Consider the following 23901-nt stretch of genomic DNA (forward strand, 5'->3'; position numbering starts at 1 on the left):
GTTACCAAAGGGGCCGTTCCACAATGCCCGCAATGAGCCCTATGCCCTTAAGTAAGTCATCACTTGGTTTTACAATGTTATACTGTACTTGTAAACCAATTAGAAGCCATTTTAGCATGTAAGCGGTACATCAATTAATTAATAAGAGTCATACTCTGTGCTTTACCCATATTTTTGGCAACAACTCTTGTTTTTCATTTTGCTTTTTGTGATGTTCAGTTCAACCCAGAGATAGGATTCATCTTGCAACATTTTGTTGGGTCCTTCCTTACATATGCCCATGATGTACTTTGTGGTGCCAGAATAGAATGGAAAAATAGATGCTTCCCCCCCCCCAGTGACGCTTACTATGGGCTTATTACTTATGCAAATAAGCCACATGTGTGTTTACTTCAAAGCAAGTTCCACTGTGGTCAGTAGGGCTCCTTCCCAGGTAAATGCATAAAGGGAATTGCAGAGGTAATTTGCAAATTGCCTTATAATCTGCCTTTAGCTTTGCATTAAGGTGGGTCACTCTGTCTCTCATTTTCAAGGGTGACAGGTGGTGACAGGTGCAATAAGTTCAGGGCAGCCATAAAGAACTAAGTATCCCATTCTATAACTTGTGGGATTCACTAAGATGTGCTGATGGCCACTGGCCACTGGCTTAGATAGTTTTACAAAGAACTGGACAATTTTGCTATGAGTGTTTAGCCACACCTGATGGCTAAACATGGAAACTCCCTGCATAAAAGCAACATGAATACCAGATACTGGAGGCAAACTACAGGTGATGACTACATAAAGAAGCTGATTTATATGAGGTCAGTCGGTTGTCCACCTAGACCAGAGCTGTTTGTTCCATGGGAAACATGTGGATCTCTAGATGTTGTTGGACTCCAACCCCCGCTAGCTCCAGTTAGCATGGCCCATGGGTAAGACATTAGGAGCTATAGTCCAGCAATATACAGTTCCACACCCTTTATCTATTCTCACCGGTGACGGCTCTCCAACATCACTGGCAGAGCTCTTTCCCCATTACCTGCTACTTGACAGAGCTTGGAAAAGTTACTTTTTAAGACTACAACTCCCATCAGCCCCAGCTAGCATGGCCACTGGATTGGGCTGATGGGAGTTGTAGTTCAAAAAAAAGTAACTTTTCCAAGCTCTGCTACTTGATTCTTTTAACTAGGGAGGCAGGGATTGAACCTGGGACCTTCTGCATGCAAAGCATCTGCACTATGGGTCCCTGCCTGGTTCTTGAGCTTCCATAAGCACTTGGCTGGCTGCTGTTGGAAGCACACTAGACTACATAGAGTTTGGCATTCTTATAGTAACACAGTGAGCCATAGCAGAGGTGGGACTTGAACTGGGGATGGGGGAGTAATTCGATTCAATGTGCGTTTAAAGGCAAACGTACCTAATCCTCAATTTTCAAAACAATATGCAAACCAAAACACAGTCAACCTTTGAAATTCTCCCTTCTCCAAATTTTGCAATGCAGATCTCCAGCCAAGCAACACATGGAAAACTGCATATATTAGGGTAAATGTGGATATAAATGAATATATAAGCGAATATGAAAAACAAAAATACATTATAGTAGGGGCAATAACTTGCAAAAATGTGTACATTTGTCCAAACTACATACAAAAATGTATTTATTAGGAGAAATTTGCTTTAAAATACTGACAAATTTTCATGAGGATTAACAAAAACTTGCTGCAGAGATGTGGAAAACTGAATTTAAGATTGGAAAAATGAGAAATGGAGGGAACAGATTCGTCCATCCCTAACTTGAACTCAAATGCCCTGTCCCCTGGGCTCCCAGAGATGAGAGCCAACCCAAGGACAGGGCGCTGGTTCCTGGCCAAACCAAGTGAGCTTCTTGGCTGGGTTCAGAGGGGAACCTGAGTCTACTCTGGCTCCTCTCCCTGCCTGTGCAGGAAGGCTTGCCTCCTGTTACAAGAACTGTTGAGTGTGGTAAGAATGATCAGCCCAAGACATTGTGGTGCCTGAAATAGACGAGCAAATGGTTGGTGCTCTTCCTCCATGCAGAAGTATATAACACCCAATAAAGTTATTTTGGAGCTGAGGCAGAAAACTCCACAACAGCCTCCCCCTGGGAATAAAAATACAATAATAATAAATTCAATAGCTAAAATGTGCTGCCATTTAATGACACCCAGTACCAGCCACCTGAGACTATTCCAAGGGCCCATCCGCACTATACATTTAAAGCAGTATCATACCACTTTAAACAGTCATGGCTTCCCCCAAAGTATCCTGGGAACTGTAGTTTGTTGAGGGTGCTGAAAGTTGGTAGGAGACCCCCTATTCCCCTCACAGCGCTCTCATTCCCAGAGTGGTTTAACAATCAACCCCTCTACTTAGGGAAACTGAATTGAATTTTTCTTCCATTCCTAGCCAGTGGTGGACGGGATGAGAAATAAAAAGTGGGCAGGGCCAGAGAGGGAATAGTGGGTGGAGTAACAGGTGTGACCTTTAACCTTATACAGTAGGCTGCATTCCAGCCATACACAAGTCAGAAGTTTCTCCTCCACCCCAGTATCATTCAGTTCCCCCATCCAGACAAGTAAAAAGCAATATGACAGTTTAAGGGACATTCTCGTAGGCAGAAGCTCTTGAGGAAGGCATGGAGCAGAGCTTGTGAAGGGCATGGCCTGGGGAGATGAGTGTGTGGCCTGAAAGGATCCTGAGGGCCAGACAGAGAGGTCTGGAGGGCCACATTCAACCCCTGAGCCTGAGGTTCTTCACCCCGATCTTATGCATAAGAACAGCAACAATTAAAAAAATATACAGCAGAAGGACATGTGAAGTAATACCCTGCATAAACCTGACACCCTGACACATATTTAAATAAGCCATTCATTTAGACACCCGTGCTTCCGCGAGGGGTTCAGTGCAGCAGGGCAAGCAGCAGTTTCCTGAAATCTCCTGAAGTCTCAGATTGGATGGCCTCGGACAGAGACTTGCTGTACATTTGCTGAAATTTCTCCTTGATTGTTTGAAGGTCAATCTTAAAAGCAAAGGAGAAGAGATTAGGAGCCATGAGGGGGTTTTTTTATGCCCCCATTTGACATACCAGAGAATTCTCTTTGGGCCACAGGTGAAAATTATTTTTATTTATTTATTTATTAAATTTATACCCTGCCTTATGGCCAAAAGGCCGTCAAGGCGGCTTACAAAAACATGAATATAACAACACATCATAATACATCGATACGCTAATGCAATTCTGAAAATTAAATAACAAATAACATTATTTTTTTTAAAAAGAAAAAAACCATTTACACGTGTCACGATAAGAGAATTGCATTCAGCCAGGGTTTTTCAATATTCAATTGGATCCAGAGGTCCGGGTGTGGTGTGGTGGGGTATGGTGGGTAGTTAGGCCCAACCACAAAAAGCAGCTGCCCTCCCCTGGACATGGAGAATCTACTTTTGCCATTAAAGCCAGCAGCTAGTGCTAGAGCTCCTCTTCCAAAATAATTTGTCCAGTTCTTTTTTTTGCATATATGGTCTTCTCAACAAGTAGTCACCATCCTGTCTTGCAGCAGAGAGTTCTATAATTGTCTCATGAGAAGATATCTCTATTAGTGTCGGAAGGCAGAGCTGGGGTCCCAATCCCGGGGAGCTGGATCCCGGAGAGTTGGGAGAAGAGTATTCGGATGGATGGCAGAGGGAAGGGGGAGGAACTTCCCCCCTTTGGAGCGAAGACGAAACAGAGGAACTGCCAGTGATAAGGTCGCTTAGCAACGGGGAGCCTGAGCCCTCCCTGGACATTCTCACGCCTCCCCCTCTTTGAGGCTCAGAGCAAGAGGGGAAAGAGGGAGGGCTGCTCACAGCCGAAAAGCGGGGAGGCAGTTTACCATCAGCCCCTCCCCTATCCCCCATCCTGGAATCGGAAACTTCAGAAGAGGAGGGGGTGATGCTTCCCCCCTCACCGTGCACACGCAGACAGCTGAAAAGACAGGAGAGAAGGGGGGGAAGGCGGGCAGTATCTGAGGCGCAGTTAAGGAGGAGCGAAAGATTGCGCTCCCGTTTGGCCCCTTCTTAAAGAACAGGCGGGAAGAAGTCCCTTGCTCTGTCAACTTTCTCCCAATGCCGCAGGACCTGTATCCCTGTATTGATTCATGAGAAAACGCAGTCTTTGTTTGGACATTACCCTAATAAAACACGAATTAACTACAATCGTTGGTCTGGTTCCTGAGTCACATCCTGGGTCTGACAATTAGCAGCCCTGAATCTCTTCTCCATCAAATTTCATCATCAACAAAGTAGACTTGTCCATTTTCATCAGTTTCTTGCAACCACCCATATGGCAAATCTCCTGCAACTCGTTTTCGTTTCCCAAATTTAGGATGATCCCACTGAGTTCTCTCTTCCAGATGATTGGCATAATAGACCCAGCCGTTTTGATACTCTATAGATCAAGACCAGAACCTTCACTTTTTTAAAGAAGGAAACTAGCATGAGAAGATAAGTGAGCACTCCCATGACATTCACTTACACTTTTCTGACTGTGGTTTGTGAACCCCAAGCCCTCTCCATATGTAGGCACCATTTGGAGCATACGGAAAAAAAAAACATTTGAGTGCAAAATCAGGAAGCTGAAAAGGGATGTAACTCAGCGGCAGAGCATCTCCTTGGCAGTAGAAGGTCCCAGGTTGAGTTCCCAACATCTCCAGGTAGGGCTGGGAGAGACACCTTTCTGCAAACCTGCAGAGCTGCTGCTAGTCAGTGTATGCAATACTGAACTAGATGGACTCAGTATAAAGCAGCTTCCAATCCTCATGGAAATGGAAATGGACTGCCTTCAAGTTGATCCCGACTTATGGTGACCCTGTGAATAGGGTTTTCATGGTAAGCGGTATTCAGAGGGGGTTTACCATTGCCTTCCTCTGAGGCTGAGAGGTGTTGACTGGTCCAACTTCACCCAGTGAGCTTCATGGCTGGCAGAGCTTGGAAAAGTTACTTTTTTGAACTACAACTCCCATCAGCTCAATCTAGTGGCCATGCTGGCTGGGGCTGATGGGAGTTGTAGTTCAAGAAAGTAACTTTTCCAAGTTCTGCATGGCTGTGTGGGCGATGAAAGAGGAGGGGTAGCAGTGGCCTTGGCTCAGGCAGTGCCATGTCTTGTGCTGGCCCTGACTGCATCCCTGAAACTCTCACTGTTTGGAGAAGTGGGCCAAGCATAACCATGTGAAATGTCTCCCAAATGATCCCACATCCTACTGGGAGATGTGCCATAAGCTCTGAGGTCCCTAGGACTTGGCACTTTTCATATAACATCACCATCAGGAATATGATGGTGCCTAGAAACACTGTAGATGTTTTCAGATCCATTTTGGAGTCTGTAGCCTTCATGCAAAGTCTGAAACGAGGCCATAAAAATGGGCCTATTCAACTCTGGTGAGCAGCTTCAGTCATATTTCCGTGCAGACAGTCAGGAGACCTGAGAGGACATCCATTCCCCAATGCATTCAGTGAACACATGAGAGGCGGAACAAGCTTGAGCCTGTTAGCCATGCCCCCTGATGCCAATGTGCCTGCATGCCACGCTCTGATTGGCGAGGGTTACTGCTTATATGGAGGAGCCGTATGTGCTTAAATCTGTATGGGTGAAACCCCATTTTCATGCTACCACCACACCTGTGGCCACTAAGGTTTGTGTCTAGGAGGCACATCAGCATGAGGAGTATGGCTAGCAGGCCCTGCTTTCCACTTGCACATTCACTGAATGCATGAGGGGTTCATCTGCATATTCCTAGAATGGCAAATGTGCTCCACGAGTGAAGTTCTTACACCCTCTTTCTATCCAATCACTTTTAAAAGATTATATTCTATCACGCATTATTATTGGTCCGCTCTGTACCACTTTTGCATGGGCTTTTAAGAATCTAATCCCCCAGGTGGCTCACCTCAGCCCTCGTCACCAGGATGCGAATTAAAGTCTCCTCATCAGTCCCCGCTCCCTTCATGGAATCGTACAGGCGAGTAGCAAAATAGGCTTGGCAATCCCTGGCGCATCTTACTAAAGAAAAACATTTTATGAGGACAACACAATCGTGGCTGTCAGAGGGTAAGTTCAAGGTAGAAATGGACCTAGCCCAGCCGTTGTTGCAGGTAAGAAGTCAAAACTGGCGGCAACAGATGTGGATGCACACCCCCATTTTCATAAAAAGATGTTTCTGGTCATTTTAGCATGAGTTTTGTGATGTGGATGGACTGTATATTCACAGAATACACAGAAAGCTTACTTGCATTCAGAGCTCTTTTGCTAGATCAGGGACACAGCAAGTGCACTGCAAGATTTATCCTATGCAAACCTTGCATTTTTGTACTCTCTGTCCTCTGGCATGACCATGAAGAGGAATTCTAAAGCTTTTGCCTCCATTTTAGACTAACTGCAACTTGTGACATCTGAATCCAGACGAACGGTGCATTTGTCTTAATTATGGCTAGCAAAAACAAGTCACCTTCAAACTGTGGTTTATGAAATAAATCATAAATTAGTAAATCATAGTTAAGATTAACCACAGAGTGTGGATGGAACACTAAACTGTAGTTAATAAAAAAAATGGAAATGGAAGCTTCTGATCTTCTTGAGGCCACACCAGAGGAGTGAGGGACTGCATGAGAACAAGGCTGGCATAGGTTCATCCTCATAATGCTAAATCACAATGCAGTCAGTAAATTTAGCATAAATCAAGCTATGTTCATATCTTCATCAAAGGACATTTAGATACAAGGAAAGGAATACGTCTTCAGCATATCAATGACATTTAGCACACACTGTTCCTTATACTCTATTACTAGTACTACTACTTCCATCATAAATTGTTCCCTGCACTTTCTTATTGACAGTAGCTTACCATACACACACGTGCACACACAAACACGCTTGCATAAATATATATTATATTGCACTGCCCAGGATTTGGGGGGGGGAATGGCTTTACAAAGGATTAGGTAAATTAATGGAGGTTAGCACCTCTATCCATGGCTGCTAGTCATGATAGCTAAAGTAGAACCTCCATCTCATTCTTTAATTCAGTGTAGCAATTAGAAGCACAATCAATTTCCAGTGGTAATGATTTTTGTTAAAGTTTGTTTTTACCAAGAGTTAGATACGCCTTCTCAAGGTCTCCAGAAGTTTCACTCTTAATAGCATCTTCAATGTCTTTGCCAGTAAGCTACAGTGCAATAAACAAACAAATCTCATAATTGCCCTTTGTATACTTGTTTAGTAGGTAAAAACATAAGAACTGAGATTAGACAGGCACCCTCCTTGTTGAACTTCAGGCACATGACTAAGACTTTCTTGTTCCAGCAGGTGTTTTAAGGTAGCATTTAGTTTAATGATGATTTTATTGTTTTATTGTTTCATTTTATGTATAGCTCATTAAGCGGTATAGGAATGTCTTAAAACAAACAAATAAGAAGAGCCTTCTGGATCAGACCAGTGGCCCACCTAGTCTAGCATCCTGTTCTCACAGTGGCCAACCAGATGCCTATTGGAGTCCTGCAAGCCAGACCTGATCACAACAGCTCTCTGCTCCCATGAATTCCATGAGTTCCAGTGTCATGAGAGAGGGAGAAAAACTTTTCTCTATTGACTTTCTCCAAACCACGCATAATTTTATTTGCTTCTATCACGTTTCGCCTCTTACGTGCCTTTTCTCAAAACTAAAAAGGCCCAAAAGTTGTAACAATTCTGCCTAGGGGAGTAGGTCCTTCCCCTTGATCACGTTGGTTGCCCTTTTCTGAACCTTTTCCAACTCAACAATATTCTGTTGGAGGTGAAGCGACCAGAACTAAACGCCGTATTCCAGATGCAGTTGCACCATAGATTTGTATAACTGCGTTATGATACTACACTGGCTGGCAGCAGCTCTCCAGGGCTTGCAACATAGGAAGCTGCCTTATATTGGGTCACATCATGGGCCCCATCTAGCCCTGTACTGTCGACACCGACTGACAGCAGCTGTCCAGGGTTTCAGGCAGCAGTTCTTAGTAAGAAGATCTGAATGTTGCTTTGTCTGTACCCTAATTTTCCCCAGCAGATTGCAGCTACAGTGGTGGGTGCCTAGGACCGCATCACCCGAATGACTGAATGTTATGAGGCCAACCTATAATAGAAATAAAGAAGCTGCCTTATACTGAATCAGACCATTGGCCCATCTAGCTCAGAATTGTCTACACTGGCTGGCAACACCTCTGCAGGGTTTCGTGCAAGAGTCCTGCCCCAGCCTATCTGGAGATGCCAGGGATTGAACCGGGGACCTTTTGCTTGCAAAGCAGAGGCTCTGCTACTGAGCTACATCCTGTCGCTGATTTTGACTTGAAAAACTCCAGCTTAATTATTAAAAAAAATCCTGGCAGCTGGCTCCAAATTCTAGCTTTTATGCAAAAGATCTTTTGTGTGAAAAACAGACCACCTTCTACCGGTCAGTTGGCAACTTTACTGATTAGTCAGTGAAGAGCCTGGGGAGGCTTGAGGTGATCCTTACTTTTAGTGTGTAAGGGATTTACTCAAGTGCAATTTCTTTTAAAAATGAGGTGTTTAAATAACTTTAAACTTAATGTAAGGCTTAGAACCGAGTTAAAACAACACTTTTTAAAGTCTTCCTCCAATGAAGGATAGCTGAAATAACTTTAACAGAAATGACTCGTACTCTTCTCTTGTTTCACAGCCTCCCTTTCTCATCCTCGCTTGTCTGCACCGGGCTGAATTAAAAATTGCAAGATACTCTGCTGGGGGAGTGAGACCTGTTCTCTTGTACTCTGCAAAGTGTCATGCTCATTGATGGCACTACATAAGAAGCACTCTGCAATTGCATACCTCTCTCATAATACTAGCACTCGGGGTCATATAATGAAGCTGAATATTGGAAGACACAAAAGAAATACTTCTTTGTCCAGTGCATAATTTAACTAAAGGATCCGCTGCTACATAGGAACTTAGGAGCTGCCTTTTACTGAGTCAGATCAATGGTCCATCTATTCTGGTCTTGTCAACAGACCGGCAGAAGCTCTCCAGAGTTTCAGGCAGGAGTCTTTTGTAACCACAGCAGGAGCCACCAGGGACTGAAGTTGGGGCCTTTTCCATGCAAAGCATTTGCTCTGCCACTGAGTGATGGCATTTCTGTGTAGTAATGGCCACCCACCTGGACAGCTTTAAAAGATGTTTAGACACATTCATGGAGGATAAAGCTATCAGTGGCTACTAGCCATAATTGCTATGTTTTTCCTCCATTGTCAGAGATGTTATGCCACTGAATACCAGTTTCTGGAAACTGCAGGAGGGGAGAGTGCTGTTGCACTCAGGTCCTGCTTTCAGGCTTCTGGTTGGCCACTGTGAGAACAGTTTGCTGGGCTAGACGGACCTTTGGCCTGATCCAGCACAGCTCCTCTTATGCTCACATTGGTGGTGCTATATCCGCAGCGGGGAACCTCTAGCCCGCCAGATGTTGTTGGACTCCACTGTCCATGCTGCCTAGCCCACATGGCCAATGGTCAAGGATTATGAGAACTGGAGTCCAGCAGTATCTGAAGGAGCACAGGTTCCCCATCCCTGCTCTATATAAATAGAGTAAGTGAGAGAGAGACTGGTCCAAGGTTCCAGTGACCTTCATAGCAGAGATTTGATTCAAGTCTCACTGGTCACAGGCCATGACCATAATCCAATACAATAGTTCCACATAGTCTCATATAGGCAAACAGATGTGCAAAACAATAGCTCAGCACTTTACATTTGTCCTGACTCTTCACTGTAGGGACAGCGATAGCACTTTCAAAGTAGAAACTGGGCCAGTATTTGACCCACTGGCACGAGTGGCATGGTCATAGAATAGTAGAGTTGGAAGGTGCCTATAAGGCCATCGAGTCCATCCTCTGCTCAACAAAGATCCTTAGAGTAAAGGAACAGTTGCCACAACAGAACAAGGGTACTTACATGCCTGTAGGCTTCAAAGGTAGCCCTTAGCTGCATGTAGTTTCTCTTTGCCAAGACGTCATTGAAAGCCAGCTCGTCGGTTCCCCAGCGGCCTTCTCCTGCCTCAAAGATAGAATACCATTAATATTACAGGCTTCAAGTCTTATCCACTGAGGGTAGGATAAGAAAAGAAGGAATTTGAACTATAGGAATGCAAATGCAGGTTAAGCCGTGTGTGTGTGTGTGTGTGTGTGTGTGTGTGTGTGTGTGTGTGCGTGGAGATAGACTAGCTGTACATCTTGTTTTATAGGGGACAGAAGGCCTCAAAGTTGCTCACCAACAGCACCTGGACAGCAGTAGAAATGGGGGAGGAATTGAATTCAGTTCACATTGAAAGATGAATCTATCAGATTCCAAAGCAATATGAGAATTGAAACACAGCCATCCTTCAAAATTCACACATACCCGAATTTTGCGATATAGTTCTTCAATCAATGTTTACAAAAATGTGTACATTAAGGGAAAGTGTGCATCAAAATGAAGTGACAATAACATACAAAGTGCATTATACTAAGAGAAATTGGTTGCAAAAATGTGTACGTTAGTCAAAACTGCTTACAAATATGCGTTTACTGGGAGAAATTAGCAGTAAAATTTTCACGATGGTTTTAAAAAATTGCAAATTCCTGCAGAAATGTGGAGAACTGAATTTACGATTGGAAGGCTGAGAAAACTGAAATTAACAGATCCTTCCATCCCTAAACAGCAGACTGAACAGCCATCCAGGCACATAAGCTACCTGATCAAGGGCTTCCATTTAAATTATAATAATTATTTCTAAATTTGTATCTGTACATGTAAACTAGCACATGATAATGTTTTGCAAATCTCTGTTTCCTCGTCCCCTGTTTGTTGGTGATGCATTTCCTCTGTTTTGGCCACCTTAGAGAGGGATTTCCTTACAGTTTAGCAATGGACAGTTACCAATGGAATAAATCATCAAGAAAGCTGTTAGTTGACGATGAATATTAAAGAGTTTGCTTAATGGGAATTGATGGGCAGTTAGCTGTACCAAACACCTGCAATGCAAATCATACCTTCCCTGGCTCTCCCTGTCAGGTTCCTACCTGCGCGTGGTTACTGCCTGTCACTAGGCACCACCAGGGACTCCACCAGTCCGGACCGCACTCTCTTATGGTTTACCTATCCGCTCTAGCACAGATCTCAACAGATCCCCCTGCTAGGCAACCACCAGTAACGTCCCAATACTAGTATTCCCAGAGACTCTGAATACTGGTATTGTTATTCTCTTCACCGCTGCCACCATTTGTTACAGTTCCCCTTCAGCCTTGCATTTGAAATTTTTGTATTTTATCTCATTTTAATGTACGTCGCCTAGAGTGGCTAATTGCCAGATAGGCGACAAACAAATTAAATATTATTATTATTATATTACCCAACAGCAGGATGGAAAGATAAAGACTATCCTTTGCTTGCTCTAGTAGAATAGTGGTGGGGGAGAATTTTGATTCAGTTAACATTTAAAGCTGAATTTATCGCGTTTGCACTTTCTGAAACAACATGAGAAACAAAACACAGCCATCCTTCCAACTTCACACTTACCCACATTTTGCGATACGGTTTTCCAACTAAGAAGTGTTGCAAAAATGCATATAATTAGGGGAAAGTGTGCATGAAAAAGAATATATTAATGAAACAAACCTACAAAAATGCATTATATTAGGAGAAATTGCTTGCAAAAACAAGTACATTAGTTAAAACTTCATACAAAAATAGTAGGTGAAATTCTCACCAAAATGCTGGAGAATTTTCGTAAGGATTCTGCAGCAAATTGCTGCAGAAAGGTGGAGAACCCAATTTAAGATTGGAAAAACAAGAAACGGAGAGAACTGAAATTGATAGGTCTTTCCATCCCTATGGCAGAGGAAGAAGCTGGATAGTTGGGAAAGCACCAGTTTGAGGATCCCGCTGGGAAGATGATGTTGAGGCTGATTTCAGGGTACTGAAGTCATCACCTTGCCTGCCTGTGTGATTGCTTCAGAACCTTCATAATAACTGCTCTACCTGTGTGTTTATGTTTATCATTATTATGCTTACTTCACAGAGATCCTTGGCATCGTTCTGGGCTAGGCTTTCATCGCTCTCCATCCCTTGATCTCTGTTAGCCTGAAAAAAAAAATGATACCACATTAAGAAAAAGCACAAATAAAGAACAGGTTGTTTCCCCTAAAAGTGTGGGTTTCTCCCCTTTCCTTCCAGGCTACTCACTTTCACAAGGGACACATACGCCATTTTAAGCATTCCTCAGTGCTACTCTCTGATCCCAAAGCACTTCCTCTTAATTTCCAATGTGTAGTTACTACTCAGTGGGTGAGGGAAGGGACTCCGTAACTCATCTAGCCTTACCTCATACGCACCAGAGTTGAGTCCTCCTGTCATTGAAACTGAACCAGGTGAACTCTAGCACAAGTTAAGCCCTGGAATTTTCCTCATATGAAACTCAAATGGAATCACCTTCGTTAGCTAGAATATACACTTTGTGATTTGTTCTTGTTTGCCTATATCAACACTGTATTTAATGAAGGAGAATGCTGCCCTGGGCTCCTACTGGGAGGAAGGGTGGGATACAAATCTAAGAAATACATAAATAAATTAAACAATGAAGTAAACCTTTGTCTACAAAAACTTATGCTTCCGTAAATTTGTTAGTCATTAAGGTGGAGGATTCTGCAGGATTCTTTGAGTGTTTCCTCCACACCATGACCCTTTAGCGCAGGGATGCCCATACATTTTTGCAAAGCAATTTCCCCTGATATAATGCATTTTTCTGTGTTACCTTCACTAACATAGGCATTTGTATGCACATGTTGCCCTAGTATATACATTTTTGTACACGCTGTTTGGTTGGAGAACTGCACTGCAAAATTCATAGAGGTGCAAATTTTGAAGGATGTTTAGTTCCTTGTATTGTTTCGGAAGTGTGAGTTGGGTAGGTTCACCTTTAAATGCAAACCGATTCAAGTTTCTCCCCATTCCCTACTTGAGTCCCTCCTGCAAAACCCTGACAGCCTGGAGGTGACATGTCACTTTCCAGCCAAAGACCCTCAGTGCAGCAGTCAGGAAAATTAAGATCCCTAATAAAAAGAACACAATAAAATTATAAGCAATTTGAGAGAGAGCAGGAATATGAATGATCAAAAATTCAAATTAAAAATAACAAAAATCTGCACTGGTCAGGCAACAGAGCCAAACAAATTCAAATTGTTACAAAAATTCTCGATGGAAAAGGAGGTTGAGTGCAACGGGATTGGTGTTAACTCTGGAGAAATGGCTGGAGGGGAAGCGTCCTTTCTTTTCTTTTGCAAACATTTAAAACCGTATGACAAAGAAGCACACTGCTTTTTATGCTGCCCTCTAGTGAATATCGACAAACACTGCTCAAAAAAGATAAACAAAGCTGGTTCCTTTCTCACCCGTTTCTCATGTCCATTTTGTCCCTAAAAGAAACCTTCTGTAGCCTGTGAGCTTTTTCTAAACAGTAGCTCAAGAGAACAGACGAGATAAGAAAATCCTGGCACAGCAGAATAAGAAGGTAGGTGGTAGGTGCGCAGAGCAAGTCAGACCTCCAATCTGCCATGCTGGGTGGGGGGGCTTGGATGAGGCCCTCTTTGCCCACCCCTGCCCAGGTCTGCTGGCTATTGCCATTGGTGGAGCTCCACCCTTGGTGGGGGAATTCTACCACCAAGCAGCACTCCACTGCTCCTGCTGAAATGGCAGGCAGATGCTATCACCACCAGCGATGGCCAAAATGGGGTGTTTCAGGGGCAGGGATGGGGTGCAGCTGGAACAGCACTGGTGACGGGCTCCATCTCTGCAATAATCAGATTTGCCATCATATTATTATTTCTGATATTCTCTATCTTTGCAGAGAGAATTTTGAAGTAGCAACGCTCCATGCCTGGTTTCTTATTCATTTTTCTATTTTTCCAATTCATTTTTTTTTAAAAAAGATCACTTTGAAATAATCGATAGTGTGATACTTTTATCGATCTAGTTTCTGTGTGAGCTCTTCAAATGTGAATTTCCTTTCACTGATGTCAGTGAAGTGTTGATTGTACCCGACAGACAGAAAGCAGCAGGGAGAATGAGATGTTGATTGTAAGCAGCAGGGGGGAAGACACTGACTTGATCATCTGCCTTAATCTGCTGTGCAGTGCACTTGAATAGGAATATAAACAGGCCATAATTACAGAGTTCAGAATGAAAATTGATGCTAGTGGAGACTCATGAATAAAAAGGACAGTGGAAAAATGAAAAGACGTCAGAGGAAAAAGAAACAGATCATTAATGACCACCTGTGGGCCACACTTAAAAAAGGAACATAAAAAACCACAGGGTCCACTGGATCCAGAGCCTGCTCTTCTGCTGACATGTCACAACAATGAGTCTGATCCGGGTCTGTTTGCTGTGCCAGTCTAAGAGCTGCAATAGTGAAGAGGCAGTTGTTCCAGACTCCCTTCCGCTCGAATGGCAAGACTATGGATGCTACAGTGCTCCCTTAAGCCCCACTGCTGCCGGCTAAGATTGCAGTCTGAGGTGGTAGAGTTCTGGACTGTACTACTTCAAACTGAGGGCAATGTAGTAGAGGCTGTTTTTTTAAAAAAAAATCTCTCTGCACATAAAAAGCAGCAAATGCAGGAAACAAATACATCAGGGAGAAGCCTAAACTAAACATGCCAGTGGTGGGCAGGGCCAGAGGCAGAAGTGGGTGGAGCAACAGTTGTGACTCTTACGTTTGTAGAGTAGGCTACATTCCAGTCATGCACAAGTCAGATGTTTCTATATACATACACAGAGAGAGAGAGCTCTCCATCCAGGCAAGCAAAAGGTATCATCACAGTTCATGAGCACATTTCAGCCAAGCAAAAGCACTTCAGGAAAGCAGAGAGCAGGGACAGGAAGGGATGTGGCCTTAGAGAGGGGATGTGGCCTGGGGAAAGTACCAACGGCTGGATAGAGAGGCCCATAGGGCTGTTTTCAGCCCCCAAGCCTGAGGTTCCCCACCGACAGAGAAATAGTCCAACCCTTACCTTCAACACAGAGAGGAGTATCTTTCTCAGTGACCCACTTGTATCACTTTTGACATCAAATTCCAAATCCCTGTCAAAGACTTTGGAGAAAAGAAAGAGTTTGACTTTTCGCATGTCTGGGGCTCATACCTTTTCATTTAATGAGGAATTCTTGAAATAAGATATCACTTACTCCTTCGGTAGGCATCCTTTATGGCTACAATTTGCTGAGACAAAGAAAACAAAAGCAAGCGTCATCTCAGTTTTTAAAACACGCAGACACACCAGCTCATTTCATACATCATAACAAGCTATGGTTTGTGTTCATTATAGTTTAGAATCTAAACCATGGCTGGTGCCTCTAAGCATTCTGGAAACAGAAAACTGGTCCTTGGTTTGCTCCAGCGAGGCAGTTCTTACATTCTTGTGCCAGTCTTATTTTTCCACACAAGGAAGACAGAAGGGAGAAAGAGATGTTGGAGAATTTCGACAAAAATGGATATGGGAGTGGAAATTGCCAATGGTCACTTATTTGTCCCATATCCAGACCAGAAATCAATCCAGCAAAGGGGTCAATGTTGCATATACTGCTCTCTTCTGTGGCTGAGCATACACCGTCTCAGTTGGTTCACTGGGCTTGCTACCAGATCATGAGGCTTCTGGTTTAAGCCCTGGGATCCCTGACAGACAGAGTCTTTCTATGTACTTTAAAAACATTTTGGGTTAAAAGATGTATCAAAGTGATCCAGAAACACAAGCAGCCTTACCTGGTTGACCCGTGTGCACAGGACCTCAATCAGTACCGATTCATCTGTCCCTAACCCTTTCATTGCTTTCCGAAGTTCTCTGGCATCGTATTCCCATGGCTGGTCCAGCAAGGCTAGTGCCGTCTTTTCAAAATTCCCACTCAGTTCTCCTTTTAGCACTTCTTCCAGATCCTAAGAAAGCAAAAAAAGAAAAGGGGGGGGGGAAGAAAAAGATAAGAAAACTCATTTAAACCACAGTCAAGGATATCCTACATCAATCAAATGGACAGGTAGAGGATCTGTGGGAACTGTGCAGGGGTGCTGTGCAGGAGTGTAGTCACCCAGGGTCTTGGGGTGTGTGTCTTAGACCCCTTACTGTTTTGGGATGTCTCTAGCATCCTGTGTCTCCAGCATCCTGTGACCCAATCAGCATGAAAACAGAGCATATTAGCCACTGATAAGAGTCTTCTAACATGCTTCCTTGCCCTTTCCTGCTGTTTGGAGCCAATCAGAGTGATAGAAGGTGAGTCAGCCATTGAGAATACTCTTTTCAGTAGCTAACACTCTCTCTTTAAAAGTGTTCTGGCTCCTATGGATGTCTGTTGTTGTGAGAGAAGGCATTAACAAGGATCTCATTCTCAACCCAACAACAAAAAAAGGTGGAACATTGGCTGTGACTATCATGAAGGGACCCTGAACCTCTGAATTTGCCACTACACTACTGGTGCTGTGATGCATGGCTTACAGAGATCAACATGCCAGATCAGCACAGAGGATCCATAAACGGAAGAAGCTTTCCCTCTGTGCAGCTGAAGTAGATGAAATCTGAATCACCATCTGTGTTGTGATGTTCATCTGGCCTCATTAAACTGGCTGGATGCTGCTTGTGATGCAGATGGAGATACACATCTCCACGTGAGACCATTAGCTCTGACCAGTTTGCTGGTGTGGCAAAATCTGGACTGGGAATCAGCAACACAAGTGGGACCTGCAATAGAATGTTGAAGTGTACGGCGCTCTTTGTTCAGTATTCCAGCCATTCCATTCCAGTCTGTTCTTCCTCCCCTTTAGTTTTCTGCTCCCCCTCTCTCCCAAAGGCAGTCAGCAGCATTCCGTGCCCACTGGACATGCTCAGGGTGGTATTCAACATAGTACTAAGGTGAATGTTCCATCAGCACAAGGATTTCTCCTTGCGCAAAGGAACATTCTCCCCTTCCACACCCCCTAAATCTGTTCTGGGGTTTTCCCCAACCCTTTGGAGCAAAGGAATGGTGCAGGGCATGTATGGGGAGAGGAAAAGGGGTGGGAAAGTGCCATTGCGCAAGTGAAAGTTGTTCCGCTTTTAAGGTTTTTAATTCACCACTTTTTTGTGCGTGCTCCTGCAAACCTTGGGGTTTTCCTGGACCTGTGCTGATGCTTCCTCCTTCTGTGTGGACAGTGCCATTTTGGCTATGTAAGAAATGGCACTCGTAGCCTGAACATTGGAAATAGAGGGAATAACTATAGAAGGAAACTGCCCTACACACACATATCCCAATGCAACAAGGGTTAGAATCCAGTTTGCAGTGGGATTAAGTAGTTGCACTCAAATATTTATTGACTGAGTTCTCCATGGCAAACAGGTCATCTCAGCTAGTGGTGGCTAGTGCCCACCGGGACAGTTAAGGCAGAAGGCAGTGAGTCCAAACAACAGATGGAGCCAGAGCCAACTCATTCTAGTTTTGTCCCCATCCTCCTCCCTGCTCAGTCCTACAAGGGCAACACGGACTGAGGAGAAGGAGGAAGCTGACAGCCAGGGCCAGCCCTTGGACTGGTTACAGGTAAGGTTGGCAGGTGAGGGCAGTCTGAAGTTAGTGGGGTGGTGCCCCACTAGCTCCAACTGACCAGCCTCCACTGTTCTCAGCAACTGTTAGCCACGATCCCTTAATGGAACAGTCTGGCTTGCATCCATGGCAGCTCTAAGTAACCATCCTGTCAGTGCAAGGATGGCCTCTTGAGCAATGGAACGTCCCCCCTCTCCTCCTCCCCGCACACACCACATACTCTCCCCAAGTCTGTTCTGGAGGGTTGGAGGAACTGTCAGAGCTCGTTTAGGTTCTCTCTCACACTCTCTGACTCTTATCAGGAACTGCACCATTCCTCATTGGTGGATATCAGAAATGTCTCCTCTAAAAGGTGAGAAATATGGGTTGTGGGAGCACATACATTTCAAAAGTAATATACTGTTATGAGCTCACACCCTAGTTCTCCAAGCAGAGAGCACTCCATAATAATGGTTATGATCCCATAACCCTCACCTTGCCATACATGGCCTTGTACTTCTGTTTCATTTGTTGCCTCTGGTCTGACGAACGGTTGGACAGGATCTCAATAATGACCTTTTCATCAGTCCCTGGAAAATATGAATGGGGAGAAGGAAGCCAAATTGAAACTGACATCAGGAATCTCTCCTGTAAAGTGGTGAGGTGACGATCAGTTATCTTTCCTCTGCCTGTCCCCACCTGCTAGCACTAAATGAATGCCACATAGTAAGCCATTGATCAGGAATGGGGGACCTCTGGCCCTCCAGATGTTGTTGGACTCCAGATCCCATCAGCCCCAGCCACCATGCCCAGTGGTTAGGGATGACGTGAGCTGGAGTGTAATTTTCTGAGAATGATACGACTGCTTCTCTGGCTTTCTGACTGACCAAATCTTACCAACTTGGTAAGTGAGCTTGTATAACTTTGTTGTATTTGTAGCTGCTTACTTAATGGACTCAGAGGGTGGTTCCAGACCAGATGAGTGTTGATGGTGGGACTGGGAAATGCCAGTTAGGTGGTGTCATATTAAAATATGAACTGAACTGAATTTCTCCTTTATCCCTAATAAGAAGGGGCATTTTTTGATATTTAAATGGTGACTTTTTCAACAACTGAACAAGATTGGCACATAAAATGTTGACAACTAATTTGGTGGCCTCCACAATCTCTCATAATACTTATGTAGAAGAATTTTTTGGGAGACAATAAGCGGTTAAGAGGGTCATACTTAACCCTTTCCCCACCAATTTTCCCTTACAAATGGTGCCTCCCTAGTTGGGCTGCAAAACTGGAAAAGAAAATAGTCTCAGAGGGAGAAGGAGAATTTGGTGGGGAGAAGAAACAGATGAAGGGGGCGTTAAGTACCCCTTCCACTCACGCACCTATCCTCCCCTGCAAGTGCCTCTACATTCATTCAATAAAACTAAAGTATAGTTCTGCCCTGGGCTCAAATGGTTTCAGCAACCCTCTTTCCTTCCTTATTATGCCACTGTGTTTCAGCTACATAATAATTTGCTCCTCCTTAATTCGAAAGCATCAAACAATTGATTCGGATTAGCTGTGGCCCACTTGATAGTTGAGGTCACACTAACTTCTTTTTCTTAACATAGAAATGTTTTGACTGACTGTGTGCGTTCTGTTTGCTAGATTTCATTGCTGCAGAACCAAATTACACATTGCATTATTCATGCTTTATAATAGCATGCTTAAACCACCACTTTTACTTGGAACATGCTATAGATCAGGCCTATATGGCAGTTTCCTGCTGAAAATCACCCTCCCTGCCCATTCCTGGTTTTACCCAAAGGTGCCGTTTACAGCAAACAGCACCTTTGAAGCCAAGTAATAACCTGAGAATGGGTGATTTTCCAGTAGGAAACCCTAATTCAGAGTATATTCCAGATTGGAGCTTTACGGCTGCATTTTCTTCCAAATATTCATGCACAGTGTGTTTAAACTGGCCAACTGTATTTGGAAAAGCATGGATTACAATTGTGTGGAGTTTTGCCCTCATATATGCCTGAATCTCTGCTGGGTGAGATCAACATTGCTGTTTGAACAGTTTTCGGTAATATGGTATCTTCAAAACTCTTGACTATGGGGCTAAACTGGACATCACGATACATGTATGGATGCAAGAAATGTGCAAGTTTTTTTTTAAAATGTAAGTAGCATCTGCAGAGGGTGGCTAGCAGCAATGGGACTATAGAGGATGGAGGAGTTTAACCCTTCCCTCCCTGCAGCAGTCTTCACAAAAAATGGCTCCTTGAAGCTGCTGCCAGTATACAAGAGAAACCTCTATTGACACCATGTCATTTAGCATCTTAAGTTAAGTCACTGTACTTGCACAATAAGCTAGACTAAGCAACAGTCTTCTTAAATCTGGGGGTGAGAGACGGTTGCATTCTCTCTAGGCAAGCTTCTGGGGGACAGGATCTCCCTCCTAGTCTAATGAAATTGCACTTACTTCCTAGCAATTTATCAAGGAAAAGTCTGTCCCACTGCTCATGTCTCTGATTTCCTGAAGGGAGGGCCACCTGGGAAGGGTTGCAGCCCAATGGTAGAGCATCTACTTTGCATGCAGAAGGCTCCAGATTCAAATCGTAAGGATGAGAGAGACCCCTACCTGAAAACCTGGAGAGCCACTACCACACAGTGTGGACAAAACTGAGTAGATAGACCAATGTTCTGATTCAGTATAAGGCAGCTTCCCATGTTTCTATGCTGGTTGTAAAGCGAATGCCATTTTTGGCTTTGTCAGTTTCAACCCTCCATCCAATTTTGTTAACTTAGAGATTTCCTTTCCTTCGCCCAACTGAGAAAGGCAGGTCTTACACCTAAACAAGAGCACATCCTTTTCTTATAGGTACGGTCCTCCGCATAGGATTCTTGCTATGCAGGAAAAGTAGCAGCATCCTTACCCATCCCTTTGCAAGCTTTACGAAGCTTTTTGGCATCCCGCCCGGCATCAAAATCATGATGGCGCCGAACAGTTGGCTAAAAAAAGCAGAGAACATAGTTCAGCAAGGTGGGTGACCATAGAGCTCCCCCTACAACTGCCTCTCTCTGTTGCCCTTTGCCCCTTCTATATAGCTTCAGGGGACAAATCCTAGGCTTGGTCACAGCTAGGGATGGGGAGAAATTTGATTCAGTTCTCATTTAAAAGCAAACTTACCAAATCCCCATATTTTGAAACAAAATGTGAACTGAAACACAGTCATCCTTCAAAATTCACACTTCTCTGAATTTTGCAGTGCAATTCTCCAGCCAAGTAATAACGAGCACAACAGGAGTGGGGAACCTTTGGCCCATTGGATGTTGTTGAACTACAACTCCCATCAGCCCTAGCAAGCATGGTCAATGACCAGGGATGATGGGAGTTGTAGTTCAGCAACATCTGGAAGGCCAAAGCTTCGCCACACCTGCTGTACAAAAATGCAAATACTAGGGTAAAGTGAACATAATATGCAAAACAATTTGTAAAATGCATTATATTAGGGGAAAATGCTTTGCAAAAATGTGTATATTAGTCAAACCCATACAAAAATGTGTTTATTGGGAGAAATTCACACTAAAATGCTGACGGATGTGTGTGTGTGTGCTTTAAAGGCAAATTATTGCAGAAATACAAAGAACTGAAATTAATATTAGAAAAAAATGGGAAACTTGGAGAACTGAAACTGACAGATTTGTTCATCCCTACTCTGGAGCCACAATACCTGGACAACAGAATACAGTTTCATAGACTTTTCTGTAAATCTATGAATTCTGAACATTCAAACTACACAGAAGCCAAGTTCGTCAGAGCTTAATAACGGTTTACTAAGGGCGTGGGTGGTGTTAGCATATAGATTATTTGAACCATCTCCATGGAGACAGTAGACTCTTTCTGGCTAATCCTGATAACACAATCATAAGAAAGTCCTGCTGGATCAGGGCCAAGGCCATCTTAAGTGTAGCATCCTGTTTTCACAATGGCCAACCAGATGCCCATAGGAAACCCACAAGCATGACATGACCACGACAGCAATCTGCCACTCACAGTCGACAGCAATGGTAGATAACATAGTATTCATTGTTTGGATGCCCTCCCCATTCATACATTATACTTGTATATTGTACACGGCGGGGGGGGGGAAGAGGATGAATGCTTAGATGTCAGAGCTGCGGCTGGTGGCCACAGTGGCATCAGGGGTGGGGTTAATGGGCATGGTTCTGCCTCTGCCACATATACACATTTGCTATGTATATAGAGAGGGAATGAGTGAATGGAACTAGAATGGGACTACAGTCAAACCAGGAGTAATGGCAGGAGAACCATTTGTTTAAACCTGAGTCTGCCCCCAATCATGTATAATATAGGAAATGGAGCAAAAGGAGTGTGTGCATTAGGACAGCCGATAAAATTGAACTTACTGAGTTTTGTTTGCAATTGAGATCAGAGGACAGTCTCTTTGGTCTATAGCTGAGTCGCATTCTGGGGCCTCATTTATCTCAAGATGCATGCTCTCCCTTTGCTTTGCTGACAAATTCACAGCTTTCAAATCTGTAACCTCATCACTATGCAAACCTAATTCCTTTCCTCATACTTACAGAACTGGGGAAACAGCCCCTATTTGTGTCATGTGATACCCATGTGACACAGGGGTAGCCAATGTGATGCCCTCTAGATGTTTTGGATTCCAGCTCCCATCAGCCCCAACTAGCACGGCCAATGGTCTGGGATGATGGGAGTTGTAGTTTTTAATTTTTTGAAACTCAGAGACTTTTTAAATACTTTTAAAATATTTGACTTATTTAAATAAGTCAAATAAATAATAAAACATCTGGAGGGTGCCATGTTGGCTACCACTGGGTTAATGCTTAACTCGTTTTTAGTTCAGAGAATTTTAAAGAGGCCTCTGGAGAAAACTAAGTTATGAATGCAGATCATATAAATTTAAATTCTGTGATGTACCCAGAGACAAGGTAGTCATGGCTTCAGCTGCCTGTCCTGGTTGCATCATCATCCACATGATCTAATGACCAGGATTTGCGGTGTGTTACACTGCAGGCAAGGGAAAAAAGGGCAGAAGACAGGTGGGGAGAAACAGTTGGCCACAGCCATGTCTACTTTCTCTCCCACTGTGTCAGAGAACATAGAATTATAAGCATGTTCTCAAGGTTGCAAACTGAGAGGCCCATCATTGCAACATGGCGCAAGTTCCATTCAGGGCTGTGCCCACCAACATTTTTATTTCATGAATCAACTGGCTTTGACCTCTATCAGTTAATTGACCACATTTAAATGCATGCGCCTTTTACAAGATTTAAAATGGATATGGAAGTGTTGATTATTTACAACATGGTGTTAAAAAGTAACTCTCTACATTGTTAATGTAATTATTCTATTTCCTTTTTATCCTCTCTTGTGGTAACACAAAAGAGCCAAGATAGCTTCAAAACAACAGTAACCAGAAGTGCCTTTTGGTCTCAACTAGGAATGGAAAGATCTGTCAGTTTTGATTCTCTCCATTTCTCATCTTACCAATCTTGAATTCAGTTCTCCACATTTCTGCAGCAATTTGCAATTAAAAAAAAAATCCTCATGAAAATTCTCCAGCATTTTAGTATGGATGTCTCAAAAAAAAAAACCCACATTTTTGTAGGCAGTTTTGACTAATGTACACATTTTTGCAAGCCATTTGTCATATAATGTATTTTCTATGTTATTTTCACTAATATATTTGTTTTTAGGCACATTCCCCCTAATATATGCATTTTTGTAAACATTTCTCCTCCCATCCCTAGTCTCAGCCCCACTGATTAAAATTACCCCCTTCTGAGTAGTTTATGTATGCTGCAGACATGAAAAATGGCTCTTTAGACCACCATAGTAAATAAGGCTGAGGGGGAAGGGATAGCGAAGAGGAAGATTACTTACATGAAAGTTGCCCATTTTTCCTTCGAACTCAAGAGCTCGACTAGGATAAGCATCTCTTAATACCTAGGTTTTATGGTTTTACAGTTCCGGGATTAATAAATAACCTCTGGCATTATCTCAGTCATTTAATCCATATATGGTTGTTCAGTAGGAAGACGTCATCCCTTTATTAATATTGGGGGGCTGTAAACACTTGCAGTTGAGAGTAATCATCTAATGGTGCCACATGTATTCTAACAGAAAAATGTCTATGGTGGGGGAGGAGATTCCCCCAGAAAATTTTCCAAAAGTTCCATATGGAGGTTGCACGCACGCACGCACGCACGCACGCACGCACGCACGCACGCACGCACGCACGCACGCACACACACACACTGGACCAGAGTAGAAGCAACCTCAG

General features: G+C 43.5%; 1 protein-coding gene across 1 annotated transcript; it reads right to left on the minus strand.

Annotated features, from left to right (window-relative positions):
• Positions 1-1620: 1620 nt before the first annotated feature.
• ANXA13 (annexin A13) lies at positions 1621-23532 on the minus strand. The gene is made up of 11 exons (XM_061607477.1): positions 23502-23532; positions 20500-20575; positions 18074-18168; positions 15798-15968; positions 15224-15257; positions 15052-15131; positions 12059-12127; positions 9962-10063; positions 7124-7199; positions 5925-6037; positions 1621-3019 (listed from the first exon to the last, which is right to left on the minus strand). Exons 1-11 carry the CDS (start codon positions 23514-23516, stop codon positions 2900-2902), a joined length of 951 nt encoding a protein of 316 aa, XP_061463461.1. The 5' UTR covers positions 23517-23532; the 3' UTR covers positions 1621-2899.
• Between the last annotated feature and the right edge of the window lie 369 nt (positions 23533-23901).

Source organism: Rhineura floridana, chromosome 1 (assembly GCF_030035675.1).
Source record: "Rhineura floridana isolate rRhiFlo1 chromosome 1, rRhiFlo1.hap2, whole genome shotgun sequence".
In the NCBI taxonomy this organism is placed as follows: domain Eukaryota; kingdom Metazoa; phylum Chordata; class Lepidosauria; order Squamata; family Rhineuridae; genus Rhineura; species Rhineura floridana.

What these genes read in the sequence shown, in the direction of transcription:
- ANXA13 (XM_061607477.1), bottom strand. An exon ending in TAAAGCTTGCAAAGGGATGG is followed by an intron (nt 18,169 to 20,499) that starts GTAAGGATGCTG and finishes CATATTTTCCAG; the next exon opens with GGACTGATGAAAAGGTCATT. An exon ending in GAAGGCGTATCTAACTCTTG is followed by an intron (nt 6,038 to 7,123) that starts GTAAAAACAAAC and finishes GTTTTTCTTTAG; the next exon opens with TAAGATGCGCCAGGGATTGC.